The sequence below is a fragment of the Rosa chinensis genome, chromosome 5 (genome assembly GCF_002994745.2).
Source record: "Rosa chinensis cultivar Old Blush chromosome 5, RchiOBHm-V2, whole genome shotgun sequence".
NCBI classification, from domain to species: domain Eukaryota; kingdom Viridiplantae; phylum Streptophyta; class Magnoliopsida; order Rosales; family Rosaceae; genus Rosa; species Rosa chinensis.
This window is the reverse complement of record NC_037092.1, coordinates 70,555,118-70,579,271: the sequence shown is the minus strand read 5'-3', so window position 1 is coordinate 70,579,271 and position 24,154 is coordinate 70,555,118. Positions and strand designations below refer to the sequence as shown.

At 40.7% G+C, this 24,154-nt stretch overlaps 2 protein-coding genes across 4 annotated transcripts in view; one reads left to right on the top strand and one right to left on the bottom strand.

Moving 5' to 3' along the window:
- Positions 1-2,395: 2,395 nt before the first annotated feature.
- On the bottom strand, positions 2,396-3,514 carry LOC112201722 (ATP-dependent zinc metalloprotease FTSH 2, chloroplastic). Its single transcript, XM_024342630.2, has 2 exons — positions 3,174-3,514; positions 2,396-2,804 (listed from the first exon to the last, which is right to left on the bottom strand). Exons 1-2 carry the CDS (start codon positions 3,486-3,488, stop codon positions 2,625-2,627), a joined length of 495 nt encoding a protein of 164 aa, XP_024198398.1. The 5' UTR covers positions 3,489-3,514; the 3' UTR covers positions 2,396-2,624.
- Positions 3,515-3,888: 374 nt separating this feature from the next.
- LOC112202255 (pentatricopeptide repeat-containing protein At4g11690) overlaps positions 3,889-24,154 on the top strand; it is an 80,711-nt gene continuing 60,445 nt past the window's right edge. The window contains exons 1-2 of one of the 3 annotated variants that reach the window (XM_024343202.2): positions 3,889-5,742; positions 6,100-6,739. In XM_024343202.2, the coding sequence (XP_024198970.1) occupies positions 3,927-5,594 (1,668 nt within the window). In that variant the 5' untranslated portion in view covers positions 3,889-3,926 and the 3' untranslated portion in view covers positions 5,595-5,742; positions 6,100-6,739. Of the gene's footprint in view, positions 5,743-6,088; positions 6,740-24,154 lie in introns of those variants that run through there. The other 2 variants (XM_024343200.2, XM_040507207.1) reach the window with 2 other exon arrangements.

Here is a 24,154-nt window from a genome sequence, read left to right as displayed (position 1 = left end):
TTTTGGGTCGCAAGATATCTTACCTAGCATCAAAGCCAAAGGAGGGCGCTGATATTTTGAGAAATGAACTCATTAAATTAGAGCCAGTATTGGAAGAGATTTTAAATCAACAAAAAGGAATCAATGTTTGGCCAAGCAGTTGTAATAGCATCCTAAAAGATCCAATCAAGGTCAAGAGCAAAGGCATGCAGGATACTGAAAGTAGCAAGTGATCTAAGAACAACTGAAAATGTAGTTCGTGTAAGAACTCATACAAAATCTAGATGACCAAAGAAGAATAGGTTAGTGGCAGAGTCAGCCGTGTAAACCATGATAAGAATATCAATATAAACAATGTTGTATTGATACTCAAAGTTGTAGGTTGAGCAAAGAAATCACTGAGAAGATGGAGAAAGCATAAAGGTTGCTAAGGCGATCCTTAGCTTCTCAGGGTCAAGGCGCTCCTTGAATATATCTGGGCTCAACTAAGTTGAGAATTTGCTCCAGGGGAGGCTTTGTGATCTAACAGATTCGGCAGTTCTTTGTTGTAGAAGGATTATTGAAATATTGATTCTTATTTGATCTCTGCTACCTAATTGCATAAAGGCTCATTTTCCTTATCAACCTTGGATTGGCGAAGCTGTAACCTAACACAGATGGTAGACTCATTTTTGGGCTGTAGGTATCGGCCAAGCGAACTAAATACTCTTGAAAATCTAGCCAAAATACTTTTGGGCACAAACAATGGGCTTAAACCTTATAAAACAACAAAGAATTTCATACCGATTACTCTATTTTTTATTTACAATAATGATCATATATCGAGAAAATAAGGCTTACCATCTATTTTTATGTGCCCCATAATTTTTGAAGTTATATCAGTATTTCAGAAAATTAGTATGAGCAATGCACTTGTTCAAGTTTTTTTTTTTTGGCACATACTTGTTATTTACGTTCATCACCGCATATTTGTATGATCTGCGGACCCATTAGAGCATCTCCAATGGTATAGTCAAAATACTTGTGTCAAATTTGAATTTGAAACGTGTTGTGGCAGATGTCATTTTTGACAAATTTATACTTCAATGGATGTGTTAAATTCAGATATTATTTTATTATTTTTTTTCAGAATTTTTATATAAAAAAATCACTTTTCCTCTTTCTTCTTATCTCTCCTCTTTCGTGGTTAAAGTCATGTTCACTCTTCTTCTCCTTCTTCTTCTCTGTTTTTCTTGTTGTACGTTCTTCTCCAGTCGCATGAGATAGCTTTTCAATCCCAAAGGACCCAAACGAATCATGTTTTGACAACATCCATTAGATTCCACCCCTGGCTGGGTATTCAAGGCTATAGCCTATAGGTCAATTGAACCCAAAAACTTGAAGAGGCACAAAGTCGGTGGTCTTCCATCGTCAATCGTTGTTTATCCATGGCTGGGTAAGTTCCTCCCTATCTGATTTCGATCATTTTTGGATGACTCTGAACTTTCTCTCTTTATCCCCAAATTTGAATTGAATCTGAAGCTCTGCATTTTGGTATGGGTTGATTTGGTTTTCTAAAAATCGAACATCCAAACTTTGGAGCTGAGCTGAGTATAGTAATGGGGAACTGAGGCCTGCAAATGGGTTTAATTGACATGATTTTCCTTTTGGAATTGAATCAAGAGGAGGAGAAACAGAAAGGGTTGGTTCTGTTTTGGCTTCTTTTGAGTAAAGCTTGGGACTTTCTTGGTGGGTTTCGGTGTTTGATTCTGTACTAATTTTCAAATTGAAGGAGCCTTCTTCTTCCTTCTCAAATTCATTGTTTGTTACAAGCAAGGGACTGAGAATTGCAATGGGAAAACGATTGGGTTTCTCCATATTTACAGAAAGACGCTCAAGAAGAAAGAGAGAGAAGAGTAGGAAAGAGGAAGAAACAATAAAAAATAAAAGACAGTTCCCTTTGCTTCTGTCAAATTTGACAGCCCAAATGAAAATGTCATTTACACGTCAGATAAGACCCATGGGTTGGAGAGGATGCAGATGTCTTTTATAGCTGTTAGAGGTCTCCACGTGGATTTAACATATCCATTGGAGATGGTCTTAGAGCATCTCCAATGGCTTTGTTATTTGGCTTTGGTCAAATTTGAATTTGACATATGACATGGCAAATTTGATATAGCAACATTTTGACAATTTCTAGCTCCAATGGAGATGTCAAATTTGAATATTACTTTAACATGTAAAATTCTATTTATGTTGTTTTTCCTTTTTTTTTTTTTTACTTGTAATCTAAGATCATACAATGAATGGTTCCATTTAAGAGATGCATGAATAGATTATGAGAAAAGATATGCAATTGAGATTATGAGAATACATCAAGATGGGAATACATAGTAGAAAACAGAAACTGAAACAGCAAAAAAAACTAGCAGTTAACTACCAACAAACAGAAACAGCTTGAATTTGATAGCAACAAACTGATACAAACTTGTCTTCCCAGCAACAAACTTGGTGACTGCATCCTAAACTGAAAATTTGCAGAAACTCAAAAAAATCTATTTTACAGTTACAAGTATTACATTAACAACAGAATCAAAACTGATGCGTAATCCTAGGAAAAAATTACAGCTTTTTATACACTTAACCAATTATAGTGCAACTAAGTGTCAATGGCAGTATGACTTACACTCAGCGACTGGAGTAGGGGCCGCAGCAGCAACCCGGTCTTCAGCAAGCTTTTCTGACATTGAGTTCCTTGCCATCATTCTCATTATGACATCACCACTCTGAGCTGAATCCATCAATGACCATGGGCCAATGTCGGACATTCCAAATGTGGTTACCATCTGCAATACTGTCAATTAATGCCTCAGTCCAATTGATTTTAACATGCTCAATGAGCCAAGGACAGGTACTCTTAAAGAAATTAACTACAGAAGCGCAGTAGGAATGGCATTGAAAACTGCTGGACAATTGTATAGGGAAAGACAAAATTTAGCTGCCAATTCCAAATTTTTGCCCTCAATAAATATGAAAGAGAGAAAAAAAAAAAGCAACAAAAATGAGCTACACTAAAGAGCAATATAGTCAGAGTTATAGGATTCATTTCATATGTAAATCCCACAAGATATGAAATCTCTTTTAGGAAAGTAAGGATCATAGTGCTGGACAGTTTAAATTCCTATGTGCAGATAGTCATGGCGGATATTGGTTACCTGTTTGGCTAAACCAGTGATCTGCTGCAAATCACCAGCTGCACCTGTTGTCACCTCTGGCTCACCAAAGATCACTTCCTCTGCTGCTCTACCACCAAGCCCACCAACAATTCTTGCAAATAGTTGATGCTTGGAGATCAAGGTAGGATCATCTGCAGGAATGAACCATGTAAGACCACGTGCTTGACCTCGTGGAAGATGAATCTGAAGATGAATCTGAGCATCTTTGATCCATTCGCAGCATCTGAAGATGAATCTGAGCATCTTTGATCCATGTTCCCGTAATTCAAGAAGATAGAAGAAATTTGCAGACATGCAAAGTGGCTGCAGGTTCTGGGTGAGATGAAGGAAGAAAAACGGTGAAAGGGGAGAGAGAGTCGACGCACCGAGAGAAAGTAAGAAACAATAAAAAATTAAATGACAGAAAGAGAAGAGGCTGCCAAATTTGACAGAGGAGAGAGTTTGGTCTAATCCACGTGTAAAAAACAGACGGGTTGGAGAAGGGTTTGGGCTGTCAAATATTAACGTTGGGCTTCCACATGGCAATTGACGTCTCCGTTGGAGATGGTCTTAGTCGAGTAAAGAGACGTTCCAATCCCTAGATACCAACTGGATTCAGACCTGAAAAACTCGACCCGGCCCATTCACAAGAAGCTAGAAAAATCAAATACCCCGCGCTTTGCCAGAGTAGAACGAACTCGAGCAACAACGAAAATGTCACCAACGAACAAAGCTCTTGTCCTCATCCAAAAAATGGTGAAAAGCCCGCCACTGAAAGCCTTGTCAATCTTCAACTCCTCAACTCTCCAAGGCTTCCACCACACCCACCACTCCATCTCCTTCATTCTTCACAACCTCATCTCCTCCAATATGCCAATGCACGCCCAGTCCCTCATTCTTCAACTCCTCTCCGGTCGAATCTCATCCCCATTCTTCACTCCCTCGTCTCTCCTCCACGATTTAACTCAACCCAAGTTGAGCTCAGTCGCCAACTCTAGTCATCTATACGAAGCAATCATCAACGCCCATGTTCGATCTCAGTTGCCAGAGCAAGCCCTTTACTATTTGAACAAAATGGTTGAGCAAGGCCTCGTTCCCAGATCAAACACTTTCAATAACATATTGGTTTTACTTGTTAAGTCGAGAGATTTTGAAAAGGCTTTGTGGGTGTTCACTGAGTTTAAGGGTAAGGTCGGATTGGACTCGTATAGTTTTGGGATGGTTATAAAAAGTTGCTGCGAGGGTAGTGAATTGGATAGGGGGTTTGGGGTTTTTGATGAGATGGAGGAAATGGGTTGGTCTCCAAATGTGGTTATATATACTACATTGATTGATGGGTGTTGCAAGAATGGTGATTTAGAGAGGGCAGAGAAGATGTTTTGTAAAATGGGGGAGCTTGGTTTGGTTGCTAATCAGTTTACATATACTGTGTTGATTGATGGGCTTTTCAAGAAAGGTCGGAATAAAGAAGGGTTTGAGTTGTATGAGAAGATGAAGATTAATAGGGTTGTTCCTAACATGCGTACTTTTACTTGTTTGATCAGTGGGTGTTGCAACGATGGAAAAATGAATAGTGCATTGAAACTGTTCGATGAAATGCGTGAGAGAGGAATGGCCTGCAATGTGGTCACATACAACATCCTAATTGGTGGGTTGTGTCGAGAAATGAGGGTTTGGGAAGCTGAGAAGTTTGTGAATGAGATGAAGAGGGATGGTATTAGTCCGAGTATAGTTACTTTCAACACTCTGATTGATGGGTTTTGTAGTCTTGGAAAGTTGGACAAGGCGTTGAGTTTGTTTGATCAGTTGAAGTCGAGTGGACAATCTCCGTCTCTGGTGACTTATAATGTTCTGATTCGAGGCTTTGCCAAAGCTCAAAACTCTGCTGGAGTCACTGATTTGGTGAGAGAGATGGAGAACAGAGGCATGTCTCCTTCTAAAGTGACATATACAATTGTAATTGATGCCTTGGTTCGATCTGATGACATGGAAAGAGCATTTCATGTGTTCTCCTCCATGGCGAAGGCTGGTCTGGTGCCTGATGTCTACACGTATGGGGTCTTAATACATGGATTATGCATGAAAGGTAATATGATTGAAGCATCAAAGCTGTTACAATCAATGAGCGATTCACATTTGGAGCCAAGTGATGTCATATTTAATATAATGATTCATGGCTACTGCAAAGAGGGTAGCTCTTACAGGGCACTGAGGTTGCTCAAAGAAATGAGAAAGAAAGGAATGGTTCCGAATGTGGCTAGTTACAGTTCTACCATTGGAGCTCTTTGTAATGATGGGAAATGGGAAGAAGCTGAAATACTACTTAAAGAAATGACGGACTCAGATTCGAAACCATCAGTTTCTTTGTATAATATAATTTCTAGAGTGAAAAATGATACACCGGTGAAGTTATCAACCTAAACCTATGATATTGTCAGTACAGCACAAATGCGGCGGAAAGAAAGTGTTACCATTGCCTCCTGAACCTTGTTGGCGGACCACACAGTACTAGCTGGACATGCTTCAGTTAGTTAAAATTGATGAGCCTCCCTAAAAACTTCCCCCACAAGTAAGCTTCCCAGTCAAAAAACTTCTTTTCATTCCTTTCAAATTTTGCCTTGTTATAAGCTGCACAAGCCTCAGTTTTCAAACTTGACTATTATATAATGAAATTATTTTTGCCTTCTTTGAATTGCTCAAGAGTATGCACTGTGTGCATATGTCAATAATATTAAAGGAGGAACAGGGCTGAGATTCTTTCAAGTTTAGGAATTCATCGCAGTCGCACGTTGTAGTTGGATGGAAGCTGTGGACTTTATGCAATAAAATTAGGATTCGAATGCTATCATGTTCCAATTACCATTGAACTCTTTTTGTTTGATACATAACATAATGCAAAACTCTTTTGTGCATAGGGTTTTTCCAGAAACGGAAGTACGTTGGTGACAACAGTCAACCAAAGGGACGTAAATTGTCAAAGACAACAGCTGAAAAAGAAACAACATGAAGCTCTACTTGAGGATGAGGCTGCTCATGGTTCTCAGGATGTATGGGAGACTTGGATTTGATACCATGAACCAGATTGAAAAGTCACTGAATCATAGATGACCTTATATAGATTCCCAACACGTCGGTTGTTCAAATTATAACCCTAGCTTTCATTGGATTTTCTGTCATAAATTTGATATTTCTCCGTGTCTGGCCACTGCAATCAGAAGATGCAGCTCCAACAACAACAACATAACTCCAATGATCAAGCTCCCAATTTTGACCAAGTCGCTGCCACTGCAAGAACAAAGCGGCCGGAATGCGCTGGAGTCTTCACTTCTGCAAGAGGAAGCTGCAGTTTCAACACCGCTGAGTATGCTATTTGGTTGAAGAAGTTTATGGATGGGGAAGTGTGTCGATTGACTCGATTCCATCTCGAGTGTAAGCATACGTTTCATCAAGAATGTATTAATGAATGGCTAGCAAAAGCAAGCCACTGCCCCCTTTGTCGTGAAGAAGTCTAGTTTCATTCATATCTACGTGCACAGAAAATTACATTAACTAATCCTTTTTTACAGTGGGAGTTGCATCATCAACTAAATCCTTTTTTATTTCTACACGTTTGGAGTTGCATCATACACAACCTGTAGTGTCTGCACACACTACTAAGCTTGGCAGATCATACAAATATGTTGTGATAAACAAGAAGAACATGTGCATTTCTATATACTAATCGGCTATAAGACACAAGAAATAGAGATGCCAATAAACATTGCATTTCCACCTCGACCTGATCTTCCTGCCTCGAACTGATATTTTCCCCTTGATCAGATATTCCCACCTCGATTAGATATCTCCATCTTAACAAGATATCTCCTTCTAAACAAGAAATCTCCTTATTGAGTTATTCAAATTATTCTCAAAATTTTTCAAGAAGAACTGTTGCATTTTTCTACATAATAATGTTTTGAAATACTGATATGATGGGAAAAAAATACAAACAGTACCCAACCTATGGCCGACTCCGAATTTTTGTACCCAAATTTTCAAAACTATTACTTTGGTACCTGAAGTTCGGACCCCGACCCAACATATGTTCCTGCCGTCCATGACGGCGTTAACTATCATGCCATGTGGCATTTTCTTAGGGGTAAAACCGATCCTCTTCTTCTAGAGCTCTCTCTCTCTCTCTTCCCTTTACCATTATCAGTGACCACCCACCACCACCAGCAGAACCCTCATTCCTCTCGCCGGTGGTTCTGCCCCACCACCTCCTCCACAAAAACCAAAATCCTAGAAGAAAAAACTTTTTCTTTGCCGCCACCCTAAACCAAAAAAAAAAAAAAAAGGAAATTCTTCCAGCAGCCCCGCGCCTCCTCCTCTCCAGCCCCACCCGCCTTGCAACAGCCCCTACCGCAAAGCCCCATAGCCGGCCAGACCAGCACACTAGGCCGAGTGCTGCCCAACCTCGCCTAGCGCTTCGCCGCGCCTAGCACAACGCCTATTTCCCCCGCATCAGTATCCCGGGCCCTGCGTCCCACGCCTGGGCAGCCCACCCAACACCCCTTGCCTGCGCAGCCCACCCAACGCCTCTCGCCTGCGTAGTCGGCCCGTGCCTGCGCAACCCACCCAGCGCCCCGCACCTGCGCAGCCCGCCCAATGCCCCGCTCCTGCGCATCCCACCCAACGCAGCAAGCCTGCAGCCTGCCCACCCGCGCCCAAGAAATAAAGTTAATTTGCCCCAATTCTGGGTTTCATTCTTTTGGCAATGGTTTGGAGAAGATGATGGGAGAGTTGGGAGGAAGAAGAAAATGAAGAGAGCTTGAAGAAGAAGAAGAAATCTAGTGAACGGACGAGAATACCCCTCAAAGTTTGACAGTTGACTCACTCCGTAACGGCCAACAGTGTTCTAGGTACTAAAGTTGAGTCGGGGTCCGAACTTCAGGTACCAAAGTGATAGTTTTGAAAATTTGGGTACAGAAATTTGGAGTCGGCCATAGGTTGGGTATTGTTTGTATTTTTTTCCCTGATATGATACATGTACAGTGGTAACTTCAAAAATAGCCGAGTATATTTGTTAAAACTTAAAAGCCACAAGAAATAGTTGTTTCTGTGTGAGAATACGGGACCTAAGTATAAAGCATGACTGAGAGAGAGAGTGACACAAGCATGTATAGTGGTTCACCTTGCCCTTGAGGCAAGGCTACGTCCACTTAGATATTTCACTAGTAGTGAGGCCAAATAGCCTTTCTAGTGATACAAGTATAGGGATCATGGATCAATTCCTTTCCAAGAAGGGGAGAACTTCCATTTATAGCTAAAGGAAGTCCCATTCTATTCTATATTTCCGATGTGGGACAATAATACACATATTGCTTCTCTTGAAGCCTTTTGGAGAGCATGGGAGGGTGGCCTCCCGACTAGATACCGGCCGACCTCCACCATGGCAACGTAGCTCGGGTGTCGGTCTACCAGATGCATGCCATAGGCTGGGCTAGCCATGTCGTGGGGCCCACCTATGAGGTCGTTGCTTATGCTTGGCGGTATGTGGTATAAGTGATATCAACAATAGTCAAATAGAGATGCCAATAAACATTGCATTACAAATGGAAGAACTATCCTACTACTATGATTTATCGATTTCCTTCTTTCAAATCCGATAAAAAGCATTTTTTCAATTAAAGCAAACGCATGTAAAGAAAGTCACTCAACAAGCTTCTTTAATTCAAACTCAAATTACTAAAATTCCAATCATCCATGGCTAGAATTAACCTTTATACCTTTAATCATTTACGTCGTAAAGAACAACTAATTATGTTTTATACATGCAGGCACGACAATTTAAGTTATTTGGGTCGCAAGATATCTTACCTAGCATCGAAGTCAAAGGAGGGCACTGACATTTTGAGAAATGAACTCATTAACTTAGAGCATATTGGAAGAGATTTTAAAGGAACAAAAGAAATCAATGTTTGTCCAAGCAGTTGTAATAGCATCCTAAAAGATCCAATCAAGATCAGGAGCAAAGGCATGCAGGGTACTGAAAGCAGCAAGCGATCTAAGAACAACTGAAAATGTAGTTCGTGCAAAAACTCATACAAAATCTAGATGCCAAAGAAGAATAGGTTCGTGGCAGAGTCAACTGTGTAAACCATTATAAGAATATCAATAAAAACAATGTGCAGCAGCCTTCCAAAAAGAAACGGAAGGTTCGATGACTTAGTGAGATTGAAGTTTATTACATACTGTGTACCGATGGCAATTGTGGTGTTCTTTGTCCTCGACCTATATTGGCAGTTTGATAAACGTGTATTATCCTTTTCTTGACAACTGTTATGAGTTTCCAAATCCTAGTATATTTTGCAATCTAAATCTTAATGATTAAGTCTACATTTGTTGACAGTTTCATATTCTTGTCTTTTTCTTTTTCCCTAACACAAGAGTCTATATTGGTTATTTTTATTATGAATGAAATGGTATAATTGGAATTAACTGTAACAAAAAAAAGCCAAAAGCAACCAAGGAGCTCCAAAAACCCCGGAGCACCCAAAAGACCTAGGTTTTGAGAATTTTGCTCGTCCGGTGGTGCTTGGGAACGGTGAGGGTTTGTCTTGCCGCTAATGAGCCGCTGCCAGACGGGACTTGCTATTTTCTCTGGGAGGTCATGGGAGAGGCATTGAAACTCAAGGCTTTGGAAGGGTGGCGTGGTGTGGTCCAGACGAAATCTTTGGGTGTGGTTTGTGTTGTGCAAGGATGGCAAGCTTCGGCGTGAGCTTTGCAGATCTGGGTGGCGGCGGGGTTCAGATTGGGAGCGGCGGCGTGGTTTTGAGGAGCTGTGCGGTGGTGAAGATCTAGAGGATCTAGATGGCGACTTCCAACTCTCGAGAGGTGCGCAGCGAAGTTGGCCAAGTGCGGTGGTGCGTCGTCTACTGGGTCATGCAGTGAGGCTGGTTGGGGCGTAGTCGGTGCGGTGCGATGGCAGACTGGTGGTGGCACGGGGTTGTATGGGCAGACGCATGCGGATGATGACCATTGGGCTTTGCTCCAAATCTTGCTTGGCCTTGGGGTTTGGACTTTCTCCTTTTGAGCTACCCATTGGGCCTCTAATTTGGACTAGGGCTTTGCCTTTGGCCCAATTCTATGTGTTGACACCCAAAATTCCACAAATCAATTTTATGAGTGACACATGAAGAAAAGAGTAATTAAACCCGCAATCTTGTTGGCCCTTCAAACAAGCATATTGCAGTCCAAAAGAAATGCTCTAGTTAACTATAAATAATGCAAGCCCAAATGATCAAGCAATTAACATGCATCTTCAAGAATTTGTCACGCCAAATTACCATGCAATACACGTAAACCTAAGCTACATTTATACACTTGGGGCTTATACAAAGGGATGTGGTGTGGAAGGTAACAGATCCTGTGAGGCCTACCATTAAGATAAAGTTCGTTAATAATTTTGGGCTTGGGAACCAAAATTCATGCTTGACGGACCAAATTCTTAATATGGGTTAGTGAGAAGGATGCAAAGTAGGCCCAACAAAACCTAAAGCCCACTAGAGTCATTTCACCCAAAGTCCATTAGATTAGCCTCTAGCCCAAAGTCCATTGGAGTCATCTTCTTCCCCGAACCAGAAACATCGTTCTATCAAAACTGCTGTTGGGATTAGTGTTCCACAATTTCTGGTAAGAGCCCAGAAACTATGGAGGAGCCACCCAATTCATATCCTCATAATCCTGCTTCAATTTTCAAGAACCCTTAAACTCTGTGATCAAGATTCACAATAGCTGAAATTAGGCTAGGGAATTATAATCCCCCAAAGATCACAGCAGCATAAATTCTGGGAATGACCACCGTCCTAAACCTATGCCATGCACCGCCCTTCAGTCTCATAGCCTGAACAAATTTCCATAGCCCTTTTCACTAATTTAGTTTCATGGAGAAAATCAAGCTTGGAAGCATATGAACCATCTCCCTAAAACTGAGAATGCTCTCTCAAAACCCTCAGTCCTTGGCACCGATCTTCTCCTCCCACCTTCACTATAAAAAGCAGGTTCATTACTGTTGGAAGAGAGGTCAAAACGACCCAGAAACTTCAAGTAAGAGATCAAACTTCATCTCTAAAAAACCTTGCCATCAATATCCAAATAGCCTTATCCCATAACCCAAAACCATGCCACTGCTAGAATTTCCTCCTCACAAAACTCACAGGCATCTAGCTCCCACACCATATTCATTTATAAGCTCTATTTTCTGAAATCAATTCCAATCGCTGCTGTTACCATCCAGCCAGTCACAACAAAATCATTTATGGGTCACGCCTTCGATCGATTTTAGGCCTGGTCTTCGCTCTATCAAGAGGGCTATTGCTGCTGGAAATCCAAAACACAAACTTGCTCTAACACTATGTTTTTAGTTTTACCTAATTTCAACAATTTCCTTGTATTAGGAAACTTGATCTCTAGAGCCTCCGGCGTAGGCCCCATTTGGGATTGCTTTGCTTTTAAAAAAGTCAGCTTTTGTTCAAAATTTTAGATGTTATTGTGTTTGGTAAATAAATAAAAAGCAGCTTTAATTGAAAATTATAGGTCACTGGCAGCAGATTTTAGAAGCAGCCTAGATGTTGCTTTTAGAAGCTGCTGTGGATCAAAACACACTCTGCAATTGTTTTATGTACTGACAGCACTTTTAAAAATATTATTTTCCAAACACGAAATTGTTTTAATTCACAGCCAATTATTCTCACAACACAGCAGCATAAGTTTTTTTTAAAAGTCACAACAATCCCAAACTAGCCCGTAGTACCAAAGAAGGATCTTCTCTATCTCTACGTTTTGAATGTATAATGAGTAGGTCTATTTCTATATACTAATATGGGTACTACCACTGCCTTCTTGTCTGTCTATGTCTTTAAATGACAGCGGAAAAGTATGTAACGATCTATTCTGGCTTGTGATGATTATACTGTTTCGCTCTTGGGCTTGATTCAAAAAAATGGTATAATTGAATCATTTTCTTGTGCTGTGAGAACCCCACATTATTTTTTGGGAAGTTATATTGCGAAAAATGCACCAACAGTGTTCGGACACTTTGAGGACTGTCAAAGTGATATCTGAACTTTAAAACTTATCAATGTGATACCTGGATTTATATTTTCTTGTCAGCATAGTACCTACGTTAATTTTCCGTCGTGGTGCCGTCAATTATGACCACGTGTGATGCATGTGAGACCAAAAATGAGGGCAAAAAAGACTTTTACTCCATCTAATCCTAAATGAATAAATTTAAAATTTAAAATAAAAACTGAATAAATTATTATATTAAAAATAAAAGTTGAATAAATCTTCTTGCTTTGTTCTATTAACCAAGATCCCAATACATTATCAAAAAAAAAAAAAAAAATCCGAATCCAATCATCATGATTGGATATTATCCCCATGAACACAAGCAATTCTTCAGTGACAGCAACGAAGATAAGTAGTTGAACTAGATATTGTTCGTGTTCATCTTCTTAAACCCAGCAAAAAAGCAAAAAAAAAAAAAAAAAAAAAGAATCCCAGCAATTGTTCATGTTCATCTTCTCAAGCTTGACAAACCCATTTTCCCATTTTGGAAGAGAAATTGGAAGATCTGGGAACTACCAAGAACCAAAAAGATCAAAAAATCGAAAACCCATTGCTGCTTGAGATTTTTATGCTTCTCATGCTCGGCAAGAAGTGAAACTGCACTGTCGTCTATGCAGCCCCAACAACTCCTTTTTATTCTTCTACTCCCCCTTCTTCAAATCCCTATCACAACCACCCTAGCTTTCTATCCATGCCACCCATGCCCTGACCATTAGATCCAAACCCACCAACCCCATTATTCTAGCCATACACTTCAATTAAACCCATTCCACCATTAATCACAATTGAATCCATTCCAGCCATTAATCACAAATTCACAATATTCCAAGCCTGCTCTGTTCTCCTCCCACTGCCGCTGGTAGTCTGGTACACCTTCATACTTTGCTCCCTCCCTCCTTTCCCTAACCCCACCAACCTCCTCTACATATGCAAACGAGCCGTCCATGGCTTTTCCGCCACGTTCTCTGCCTCCCAAGCCCACGCGCTCCAATCCCACCCCGCCATCCTCTCAGTCGGCCTATGGCCCAGCCCCAACTTCGGCCTCGCCTTTGGCCCTTCCGCTATATAGCCTATATCATCATTTCCAAAACACCAGCCCCAATTCCATTTCAAAGAAACAAGCTTTCAAAGTCCTCCTTCTATCTCTTGATGATGAATGAGGAAGAAGAAGAACTGGTGATGAATGAGAGAAAAAAAAGAATTTTTTTTAATTTATTAATTCTTTCCTTATTTCTCTCTTTTTTATTATAATTTTTTTTGAGGGCACATCAGTCATTTAGCTCTCTTTTTCGGTCTCACGTACGTCACATGTGGTCAACTTGACGGCACTATGACGGGTCTCACGTGCGTCACATGTGGTCAATTTGACGGCACCGTGATGGAAAGTTAACGTAGATACTATGTTGACAAGAAAATATAAGTCTAGGTATTACATTGATAAGTTTTAAAGTCCAGGTATCACTTTGACAGTCCTCAAAATGTCCGGACACTGTTGGTGTATTTTTCCCAATTATATGTACACAATTTTAAAGTCTTAATGCACATCTTATGCTTAATACACCACTCATATAATTTCTCATTCCAATATTTTTCTAAAAACACCTCACAAAACTATCCAAATTGCCCTCAACATTCTCAAACACTCCACATCAGAAAAGAAAAAACCTCTTTATTAATCAAGGATTGAGGGCAGCCGCACCAGCCCTTTATTCAAAAAAAAAAAAAAAAAAAAACCTCTCTTTTTCATTATATTCTTGAGATTATCGTTAAACCTAGATTCTCATACACCCATGGGAGAAAAGGGTAGAGTGAGATTATTGCTTTCATCCCTCTCTGTGCAATACTCCTCCAGCACATTGGGGAAAATCCAAAGTTGCGTGACTTCATAAACGATTACAAAAGCTTTTTCAATTTTGATTTCTTTCTTTTTTTGTGAGATTCTTCAATGGTGTATTAGGAACCGAAGCCACCCCCCAATCATCAAGAATTGATAGAAAAACTATGTTCAATTTGGAAGCAAATGAGAAAGACTTGGCTAGGATTAATTATTGCACGTATTGTTACTTTGGAAGAGCTGGTAGCTACGACGTCATAGATTCTTAGATTTATGGCAATCATAAAACAAAATGATACCATTGTTAGTGAGGGTTTTCTCATTCATTTTCTCAAAAGAGAAGCTAAACTGACCTATAAAATGAATCAACTCTTCCTTCAACCATTGTTTATTCTTTTAACCATGATCAAGAACTCTTTCAATCATCTCATACCTACTACTTTTATGGTATTTTCTATGGTTGTTCGCAAATAAGATGAATAGACGCTGACACTTTGACGCCAAGAGAGGGTGTCTGTTTTGGTAATTTAAGTTATTACTTAAATCTCATTTTGCACAAGAAAAATAGATATGTGCATTTTTTTTTTTTGAAAGAAGGATGACAAACTATATTAAGTGAAACTGAGGAGTACATGGAGCGATGCATAAACCATCGAAAGAAAGCAATAAAACATAACGAGATGCACATACGCATCTATTATAACGTAAAAGTAACGCATAACTGGATGCTCAATCGCATCGAGATGAAAGGTAACCAGGTAACCATGTGACTTGATACCATAAGGCATCGCTGCACTGCATATGTCACTAAAGCAGTGTAAAAAGAAGAGTAACCATAACTGTAGCCAATGATATGACCACCTAGGAAAGGTGATTCGCTCACTAAGAGATCGAAAGCAACTGAGGGTGTCAAAAACTAGGATGTTGGCAGACGAACTCAAGAACTAGAACCAGAACCAATACCAGAACAATGTGAGCAGCTGTTTCGGATCCAAGATCTGAAATAGGGTACGACCGGGTCCCAAATGCAGATCCATATCTGACCCAAAGACAAAATTGAACCTGATGCAGCAAAAAGGGCCCAAGCCCAAGAATCGCTGCTCTGTGCACCCAATTAATTGGGCATCCATTTGGAAATGCTCAGGCCACCCATGCAACTAGGCACCCAACCATCACCGATTTAAGCAGCAACCCCGCCATCCCCTCTTGAATCAACTCATCGCTCCTCCGATGCTGATTGAAGAGATCGATATGCGAAGAGCAGTTGAGCGAATGACCTGGAAAAGCACATCTCCGAGTCGATCCGCAGACGATACCAGGAACGCAACGCCTCCAACCCTCGCCGGAGAGGACTCAGTGGCCGTCTCCCTCCCTACGGGGTCACGCTCGCCCTTTACCTCCTCGGTGTTGCAGCCACCTAACACCTCCTTTAGTCGCCCACGAATGGATCTGACCCAAAACTCCTCCTGGCAAAGCGCAATAGGAAAAGATCTCCCACCTGAAGCCGATGGCATTGGCAAAACCAAGGCCCTAAACGGAGAGGATCCGAACGCATTACTGATAGAACCCGGATCCCAAGTTTGGTTAGGATCCACCAGATTACAGCGCTGCCCTCCTCCGTCATCATTGAAACCGATTGCAGCCACAGTAGCACGAGTAAAACTCGAATGGGGTGAATTCCATTGCCAAAACTACGAGATTAGGGTGCAGCAACCTGAAGGTTGAAGAGGAGAGATTCTCGAGTCCAAGAGACTCGACAGCTCAGGACCACAGACACCGATGCCACAATCCAAGAATATCGGTCGGCGAAACCCTAGGGTTAGCCGCTGCCAAGAGGAGAGAGCGAGAGCTGACACTATAAATTAAAAATATAACTTCTTATTAAGATTTCATAAATAGATATGTGCATTAAGTAGGTGTGTAAATAAATTTTTCTTTATTTTTTTAAGCTTATACAATTAAGATTATGACATAGTAGGGTGCCCAGATCTAAAATGACATAATATCCCTTCTTGACATTTTCTGAACCTTTCACTACTCTAAATTGGTGGGCCTTAATCTTGATTGGAACTCGGCTTCATCTTACTCAAGTCAACCTTAAAGAGATTGTGCCTCACTTGGATTCTTCCTCGATTGAATGGTTTTGCCTCATTGAGATGAAGGGTTTTGCTTTATTGAGATCTTCCTCGAAGAGATCTTTCCTTGCTTGGTTCTTCCAAAACAAAATACCTCCTTCTTGACTAGATTTCCCCACCTCGAAGAGATATTTTCTCCTTAGCCAGATTTTCCTCCTAGAAAAGATATTTCATTATTGAGAGTCAAAATCTTCACCCCCACATGCTACATCGGAGATTGTATACATTACTAAGAAATGGGTCAATTTGGTATTATTTTGCAATTCACTACCTCAGAATCGGTTAGACTAATACCCACAAGTCATGATAATGAATTTGGTAGTAAATCTAGACCCGCCGATTTGCCATCTTAAATACCAGTGGAAACAGAGGAATGCAAGACATTTTGGTGACTTTTCAAAATGAAGACGTAAAATTGAAATTAAAACATCCAAATCTGATCCTATACTTACTTTTGTTAAGCAATTGGTGTGGACTTATGTCCTTTTTCTTCTTTTGGTTTTTGACCGGACAAGGTGTCGACTTTTGTGGTATATGGTAACAAGAAAGTGTGCAGGGATTTACTCTCCTTCATTTGGCAATTTAAGGTATTGACTGTGGACTTGTGCGAGAAACAACCCTATACATCAGCCTGTACCAATGAATTTCATGGAATGCCAAATAGGCAGACTCGATATTTTTAAGTAAAAGTCTTGAATTGAAAACTGGTTTGATGCCTTAGAATTTACTCAAGTTTGTCACTTTTTATGTATTGAATTAATAAGTACTAAACAGAGCATGGTCCCTCTACCACTGCTTATCAATGTTGATTACTCTGGCATGGTGCTATGTCTACAAGTATAAAACTATGTCCTTAGGCACAAACTCTGGACCTGAAAGATTCCAAATTCCTCAAACACCCAAAATTGCTACCCAGAACTAAACCTAGCTACTAAGCCAAACCCCATTAATATAGAACTTGGCTAAACTTAAAGAAGGAAAAACACCATTAATGGAGGTATCACATAAAGTCAAAACCTCATAGTCGGGAGGTTACAAGACGTTCTGTTATCATGTCACACTTCAATGAAGTTTCTGAAAATTTTCTAGATTAAACAAGACTCCTAAGGTCTAAGAAGTAAGAATTCTGACTTGAATTAACACATTATTAAGAAATTAGTTAGCATGAAGACAAGAATATGAACACAACAAATTTTGCAATACAGATGCATTCAAGATTACAAGAAACAAGAAGCACTCGACCAAGACTAGACCTCGGAATGCCTCAGTAGAACTACAAATTACATTCAAGATCAATAGCTATATGTATGTTTTTGCCTTCTCCTATGGTTCAGGGGGTGCAGCAATGCTCCCGACCCCCCTGCCTTTAGTCTTACACCATAGTACTATCATTTTCCATATTTCGTTGCTAACACAAAACAGAATTCTAGAAATACAGAGACAAAATGGAATGATTTACATATTGCAGTTATGAAAGAGGAACGATATAATAGTAATAGTAAGTTAGTAACTAATGTAATGATATGTCACGGGCATTATGCATCAACATTTTGCGAAAGAGAAAATAGAAAGTATTGAATTGGATCATGGCCTTGGACTTCTACTTCTAGTCTTCTACCACTCTTAGAAAATTAATTTACAGGACACTAGGAATTGCCACAATGTTGAAGGGAAACGATATTTGAGAGAGAATTGCTGTGTCCTTTCATTGATAATAGGGGCCTCTTTATATAGAGGATTACAATGCATAGAATCCGAATCATACAAGGAAAGGTAATCATACATTGAATAGGAATCTCTAAGATTCTCCGAGATTATCTAATTAAACCCTATTACCACTAGGTCAAATAACCTAGAGTTTGGGCCAGACACACAAATAGAAATTTACTTGAACACTCCTTCTTGTATCGCCCAAACGTGGTGCTTCTTTCATTGCCTTGCTAAAAACCTTGCTGAGTAACAAAAACCCAGTGGGACAAAAATAACCTCGGTCGAAGGAGAAAAAGAGCACAACACACCCTTCACGTTTCGAGACCATACATGTAGACACTTCCCCCTGATGTCTGCATCTCCCCTGATGACTACTGTCATTGGAGTTCGGATAACTTCAGCAAACGATGCTACCAGCATGTTTCTTGAAAGTGGAATTTAGGCAATGACTTAGTGAGCAAGTTCGCCATACTGTCCTCAGATCGAACCTAGTTTACTTTGATCTTGAGGAGAGTTTGTTGTTGTTGATTATACTTGGTGTTGTCGCTTTTGATGTAGCCTTTGGTTCATTCGTTCAAAGCAAGCAGTATTATCCTAAATGCTCGTAGGCTCATCTGTGGTAGACTTCAAACCACAATTGTTCGAACAAGCGTAACTATGGATCCAATCCATATACATTCACGAATCATTTCATGAAGAGAAATAATCTATGCATGGTTCAAAGATATAGCGACTAAGGTCTGTTCTGTAGACCTCCAACATATCACGGTCTTTTCCCATGGTGAACACTTAACCAGTTTGGGAATGACCTTTGTATGGGTCAGAGAGATACCCAACATCAACAAAACCTTCCAAGACACTTATGTCGTTTTGGGATGGGGATAGAGGAAGCAGGCCAATGTTGGCGGCGTTCCTAGTGTGTGATGGGTCTGAATCCATCATCTCTCTGTAGGAATAAAACAAGCCTATATCAATCATACATCTTAAGTACCAAAAAATATCTTTTACACAAATCCAATGGCGTCGCGTTGGCGCAGAGATATATCTAGCTAACAAGTTCATGGAAAATGAGATGTCTGGTGTTGTGCATTGAGCTAAGTACAATAATGCGCCTATTGTACTTAACTAGGACAATTCTGCCCTTAGCGCATCTTCGTCATCATTCTTTGAACGAAGAGGATCCTTTTCAGGATCAAGACTACTGACGATCATGGGGGTGCTTGAAGGCTTGACCTTGTCAAAATGCCTAAGCATCTATCAACACGATGCTCAAGTTCCAAACCGAGACATAATTGTGTTCTCTAAAATCTTTCATCTCAAACTTGAATTTCAAGTGTTTAGCGGTTTCTCTTAACTCCTTAAGGGCTTCCAATGAAGATCATGTCTAACATGAATCGTGATAGAATCTGAAACCTGTTACGGAAACGCGTGGGCATATCCTTTCCCAATTAAGTAGTCATCTTAGTGAGCGTTTCAACCTTATTGCAAACGCGCTCCGTGGTCTGGAGCCACTTGACTTGGGTAAATGAAGTTCACCATGAACCTTCATGTACATTCCGTATCTAGATCCCTATAGAGATACGTAGTGACCACATTTGTAAACTGCATAATCAGTTATTCGGAAACTATCAAACTGACAGGGTAGTGGAGTGCAATGACATCCATTATGAGAGAATATGACTTATCGTAGTCGATTCCAGGGCGTTTTGCGAGAAGCCTTGCGCCATAAGGCGAGATTGCTATCTCTTTTTCTCATCACCCTTTCGAAGGAAGACCCATTAGTCAACAGGTTTTATGTTAGGAGGTGTTGGCATCATTGGCTCAAAAACCTTCCTCTTCGTTAGAGAATCCATCTTAACCTGGATCGCATCTTTCCATTTAGGCCAAATCTCTCTATGTTGGCATTCATTCATCAACAGAGCGTGGTCCGATGTCATCGGACTCAACAAACTCATGCGCATGCGCAACTACATCATCATTATGATGGAGTTTCTATCCCACGTCTCATGTACACTAGTGTAATTTTCATAGAGCTCTATATTCTCAGGAATAGGTTCTGACGTTGAGGCGTCCTTCAACGATAACCATAACCCGAAAGATTCTCATAAGACGGATTTTGAGTCTTGATGATCAAGGATTGGAATGTGCCAAAGTATCCTTTGAACCCACGGGACTCCCACGCATCCTAGCTGGGGCCATGGCCTATAACACTACAGTGCCACTCTCTTTGGCGTTGGTGTCGTGCCTACCTCTGTGTAGGGTGGCGCTATGTCCTCTCGTAGGGATGTCTATCCTTGCAGGCATGTTTGCAGCATATTTGTGTGATCTCGTCACTTTAACGGGGATCGAGATGAGACATAGTGGGAACAGGCCACGACAATCCTGTCGTTCCTGCTGACATTCGTGTTCTTATCTCCCCCTAACGACAGGAAGACTGTCCCATCAAAGTGACAATCCGCAAATCTAGCGGTAAGGAGATCGCCTAGCAAGGGCATTAAGTGGCGGACGATTGTTGGAATCTCAAATCCAATGTAGTTGCCCATTCATCTGTAAGGACCCTTCATAGAGCACTGTGGTGGTGCAATTGAAATATAAATGACATACTCAAATATGTGTAAGTACGATACTTGTACCCAGTCATAAGCTATAACACAGAGGTAAATTGAGTGGCTGTAGGTCGTAGACGAATTAGCATAGCTGCATGCGATATTGCATCACCCCAAGCGGATGTAAGAAGATTGGTGCGCATTACCAATGTCTGGACTTCCATCGTAGTCATTTCCGCGAGACTATTTGGGTGTGTACATGTGGATATGATGTCCAACATCATTCCCTAATGCAATAACCATCGAAAGGCTTTGATGTAAACTCTCTAGCATAGTCAAATCCAATTGACTGAATAGGATGATTCGGGGAGTGAGCCTGTTGTTGTATGATATGTGTTAGGAGTGTAGCTTAAGCAACATTACAAGTGGACAATGGCACAACACGTGACCAGCGTGTTTGCGTGTCAACCAACATCATGATTTATTTAAACGTCCGCAAGTTGGTTAAACTAGTCCACAGAATCTTCACGGATTCTATATAAGAACATCATGAGTATTTTCATATCCTTTGAATAGGACAGTCTTAGTCCTAATTTCCCTGAGGAACGGGCTTTGTAAAACGAGCGAGAGGCTTTAAAAGCAACCAATGAACATTTTGGTTAGGCCTATGCGTCTGAAACGCTATTTGAAGCAAGTTGGTGATTGCAGCATCACCTGGGGCGCCATCACCATGATGGACGCCATCCATGACTTCATGGATAGGGACTGTGCCAGCGTCGGTCACACTTAGTTCAGGAATCAACTTTTGCATCACCTGGGGTTGTGGACGGAGGCGGTGCCCTAGGCAGCAGCGTCGGTCACACTTAGTCCAAGAATCAACTTTTGACTCATGCTTCATTTCGCTCGAGAGAAAAGATGTCCATGTGAAGTCTTTAATAGATGGATCATCATATCATGACCAGGATGTCCTAGTCGGTCATGCCAAAGCCAGTATGTGTCAAAATCCAAGAGATCTTCTCTTATGACATTATTGGATTTAATAGCTCGAATAGTGACATAGAGTCCACTAGAGAGACACATAAATTTATCTAAGATGTGCCTTTGTTCGCAATCATTAGAGGTATTGCAAAGGTACTCATTTCAGTTCTCTACATGCGTTTTCCCATGGAATCCGTTGGCTATTTATTGGTGCGATTTGCCTTAGGAGCATAGAGAGTTTTTGTGACAGTAATCAAGGTGCCTTTTGGCAAGGGGAACTTAGGCTATTCCATGTCCTTGAATTAATACTGATGACCCAGCCATCGTAGTCACAAAGTAATATGCTCATAATCAAAATTGAGTCATGAAAAGAACTCGAAATTTTATTCATAATCCAACGGAGTTACATCATTGTCTCTTTGACCAAGGAAAATCTAATCCAAAATACTAGTTAATGCAAAACAATGGTAGTCGTCTAACTTCTTTCGGTAATTCCAACGCAAATGTGACCTGGTGAGTAGAGAGATGTCGGTGGAGCAAGGCTCTCTTAAGTACCACTAATCTCAAAACCTTCCTAGACATCACATTTTTATTAAACCATTGGCATCTACTACAAAAATATATGGCAACTGCCTATTACATCTCTTGGAAAATAAAAAGACTTAACCAGAATTGGCGATCTATAAATCCCAGCCAAATTTGTAGTCTTTAACCCTTCACTCTAGATCATCTTCTTGATCTTCTTGTTCTACATAGTGATCTTCTCTTGCTTCACAATATGCTTTGTAGGCGGTGACAATTTCTCCACGAGCTCTACAAATATGTGCCTAATGACCGGATACTCCACATCGAGAACATACATCTCTTTGCTTAGACTCCATTGATTAAGGCCCTTTGAAAGAGTCATTTAGATGGCTCTTAGAGTTGGTGGGGCCACCAATATGGCCAGAGGCGTTGCCTCCCTCTCTCTTTCTATGTTGACCTTTTTGGTTTCCTGTTCGCCTATTTTGGCTGTTACCTTCCCAAGTAGAGCGATTATAAGGAGCAGAACGTCCAGAAGTATCCCTAAGGTTAGGGTTTTGCTCTTGGAGCCTTCTCTTAGGGGAGCGACTATAATTGGATTTCGGAATATGCTCTATTTCCACGGATCTTGCATTATAGTTCTTCACAAGGATGTTGTCATGCTTTTCAGCGACATTCATAGCTCCAATGAGCTCATGAAACCTTGTGATCCGTCCTGCAGTAACATCAATTCGATAGTTCTTAGCAACCATCAATGCAGAGAAGGGGAAGGTAGAGAGAGTCTTCTCAATCAACATCGCATTTGTGATCTCTTTACCACAGAATTCCATTAAGGATTTAATGCGAAGTGCTTCCGAGTTGTAGTCAAGAACTGACTTGAAATCACAGAAGCAGAGGCTATGTCATCTTATCTCTAGGTCAGGAAGCAGGGAGTCACGGACGTTGCTAAATCTTTCTTCGAGTGAGACCCACAGCCTTCTGGGGTCTTCTTCATTCATATATTCATACTGAAGCGAATCATCCATATGACGAGTCATTAGGATGATGCCTTTCGCCTTATTTGCCTCTAAGGATGCTCTATATGCTTCCAAAGCTTGAGCTTGCTCAACAGTTAGCACGTCCTGGCTAGGCTAGAGAATCGTATCCAGGAATCCATCGGCCTTGAGATGCTGGTGGACATCACGAACCCACCTGTGATATTCAGAGCCAGTTGTTCCCAATTGAGCAAAGTCTAATTTGTTCAGGTTACTCATCCTGAAAGAGAACAAGAAATTAGGGTTAGTTTCAGAGCATAAAGGGCTACCACGAAAACATATAAAATTTCTGAGCGTAGTCACTTCCAAGAAATTAGGAATTTCCGAACATAGTCGATTCCAAGAAATTCGATTCCAAGAGGGGTTGGATTAGATCGAAACAATGATGTTTATGGTCGATCGTAAATTCTCTACAAACTCTAAGTTTGGAGATCTCAACAAGCTTCAAGCTTGGAGTGAACACAAACCCCCACAGTTCGGCTATTTGGTCTCCCCTAGGAAGAAGAAAGGGGGGTAGAAGAAGGGAGGTTGCAAGTCCCTGAGAAAAAGAGGAGAAATTGAAAGTACAGAAAGCAGAAACGTTTAATAAAAAATACCTCTTTTTGAAGTCGTCGAGAGATTGGTCGAAATATTGGTTGCGGGTGGTTGAAAAGTCCTTTTGACAAAAATGGGTCGGAGGTTGGAAATCCTTTGATCAAATGGGCCGCTTCCTTCTTCTCCTTGCTTTTTTTTTTTTGGGAAATTCATCCAAACAATGTCTAAACTTTTTCAAACTATTAATTTTCATACCTATACTTTGAAAAATGTCATAATGGTACTTGAAGTTTTGGTCCTGACCCAATTTTCGTACCTAGCAACAGTAAAGTCGTCAACGACATTAAATTTTGAGGGGTAAATCTGGAACTTCAGTATGCATCCTCCTATCCCTCTGCAACTTCACGCTTTGTTCTCTCTTCTGGTTTCCTTCTCCACACCACCTTCACATTTGGACCAAATTCTGATCCTACAGTCTCCCCATCCTCAAAATCTCAGCCATGAATTCTCTCAACCCACCTTGTATCATTAAACACTGCTAATGCTTCTCCAAATATCCTGTTCTGAGAATAAC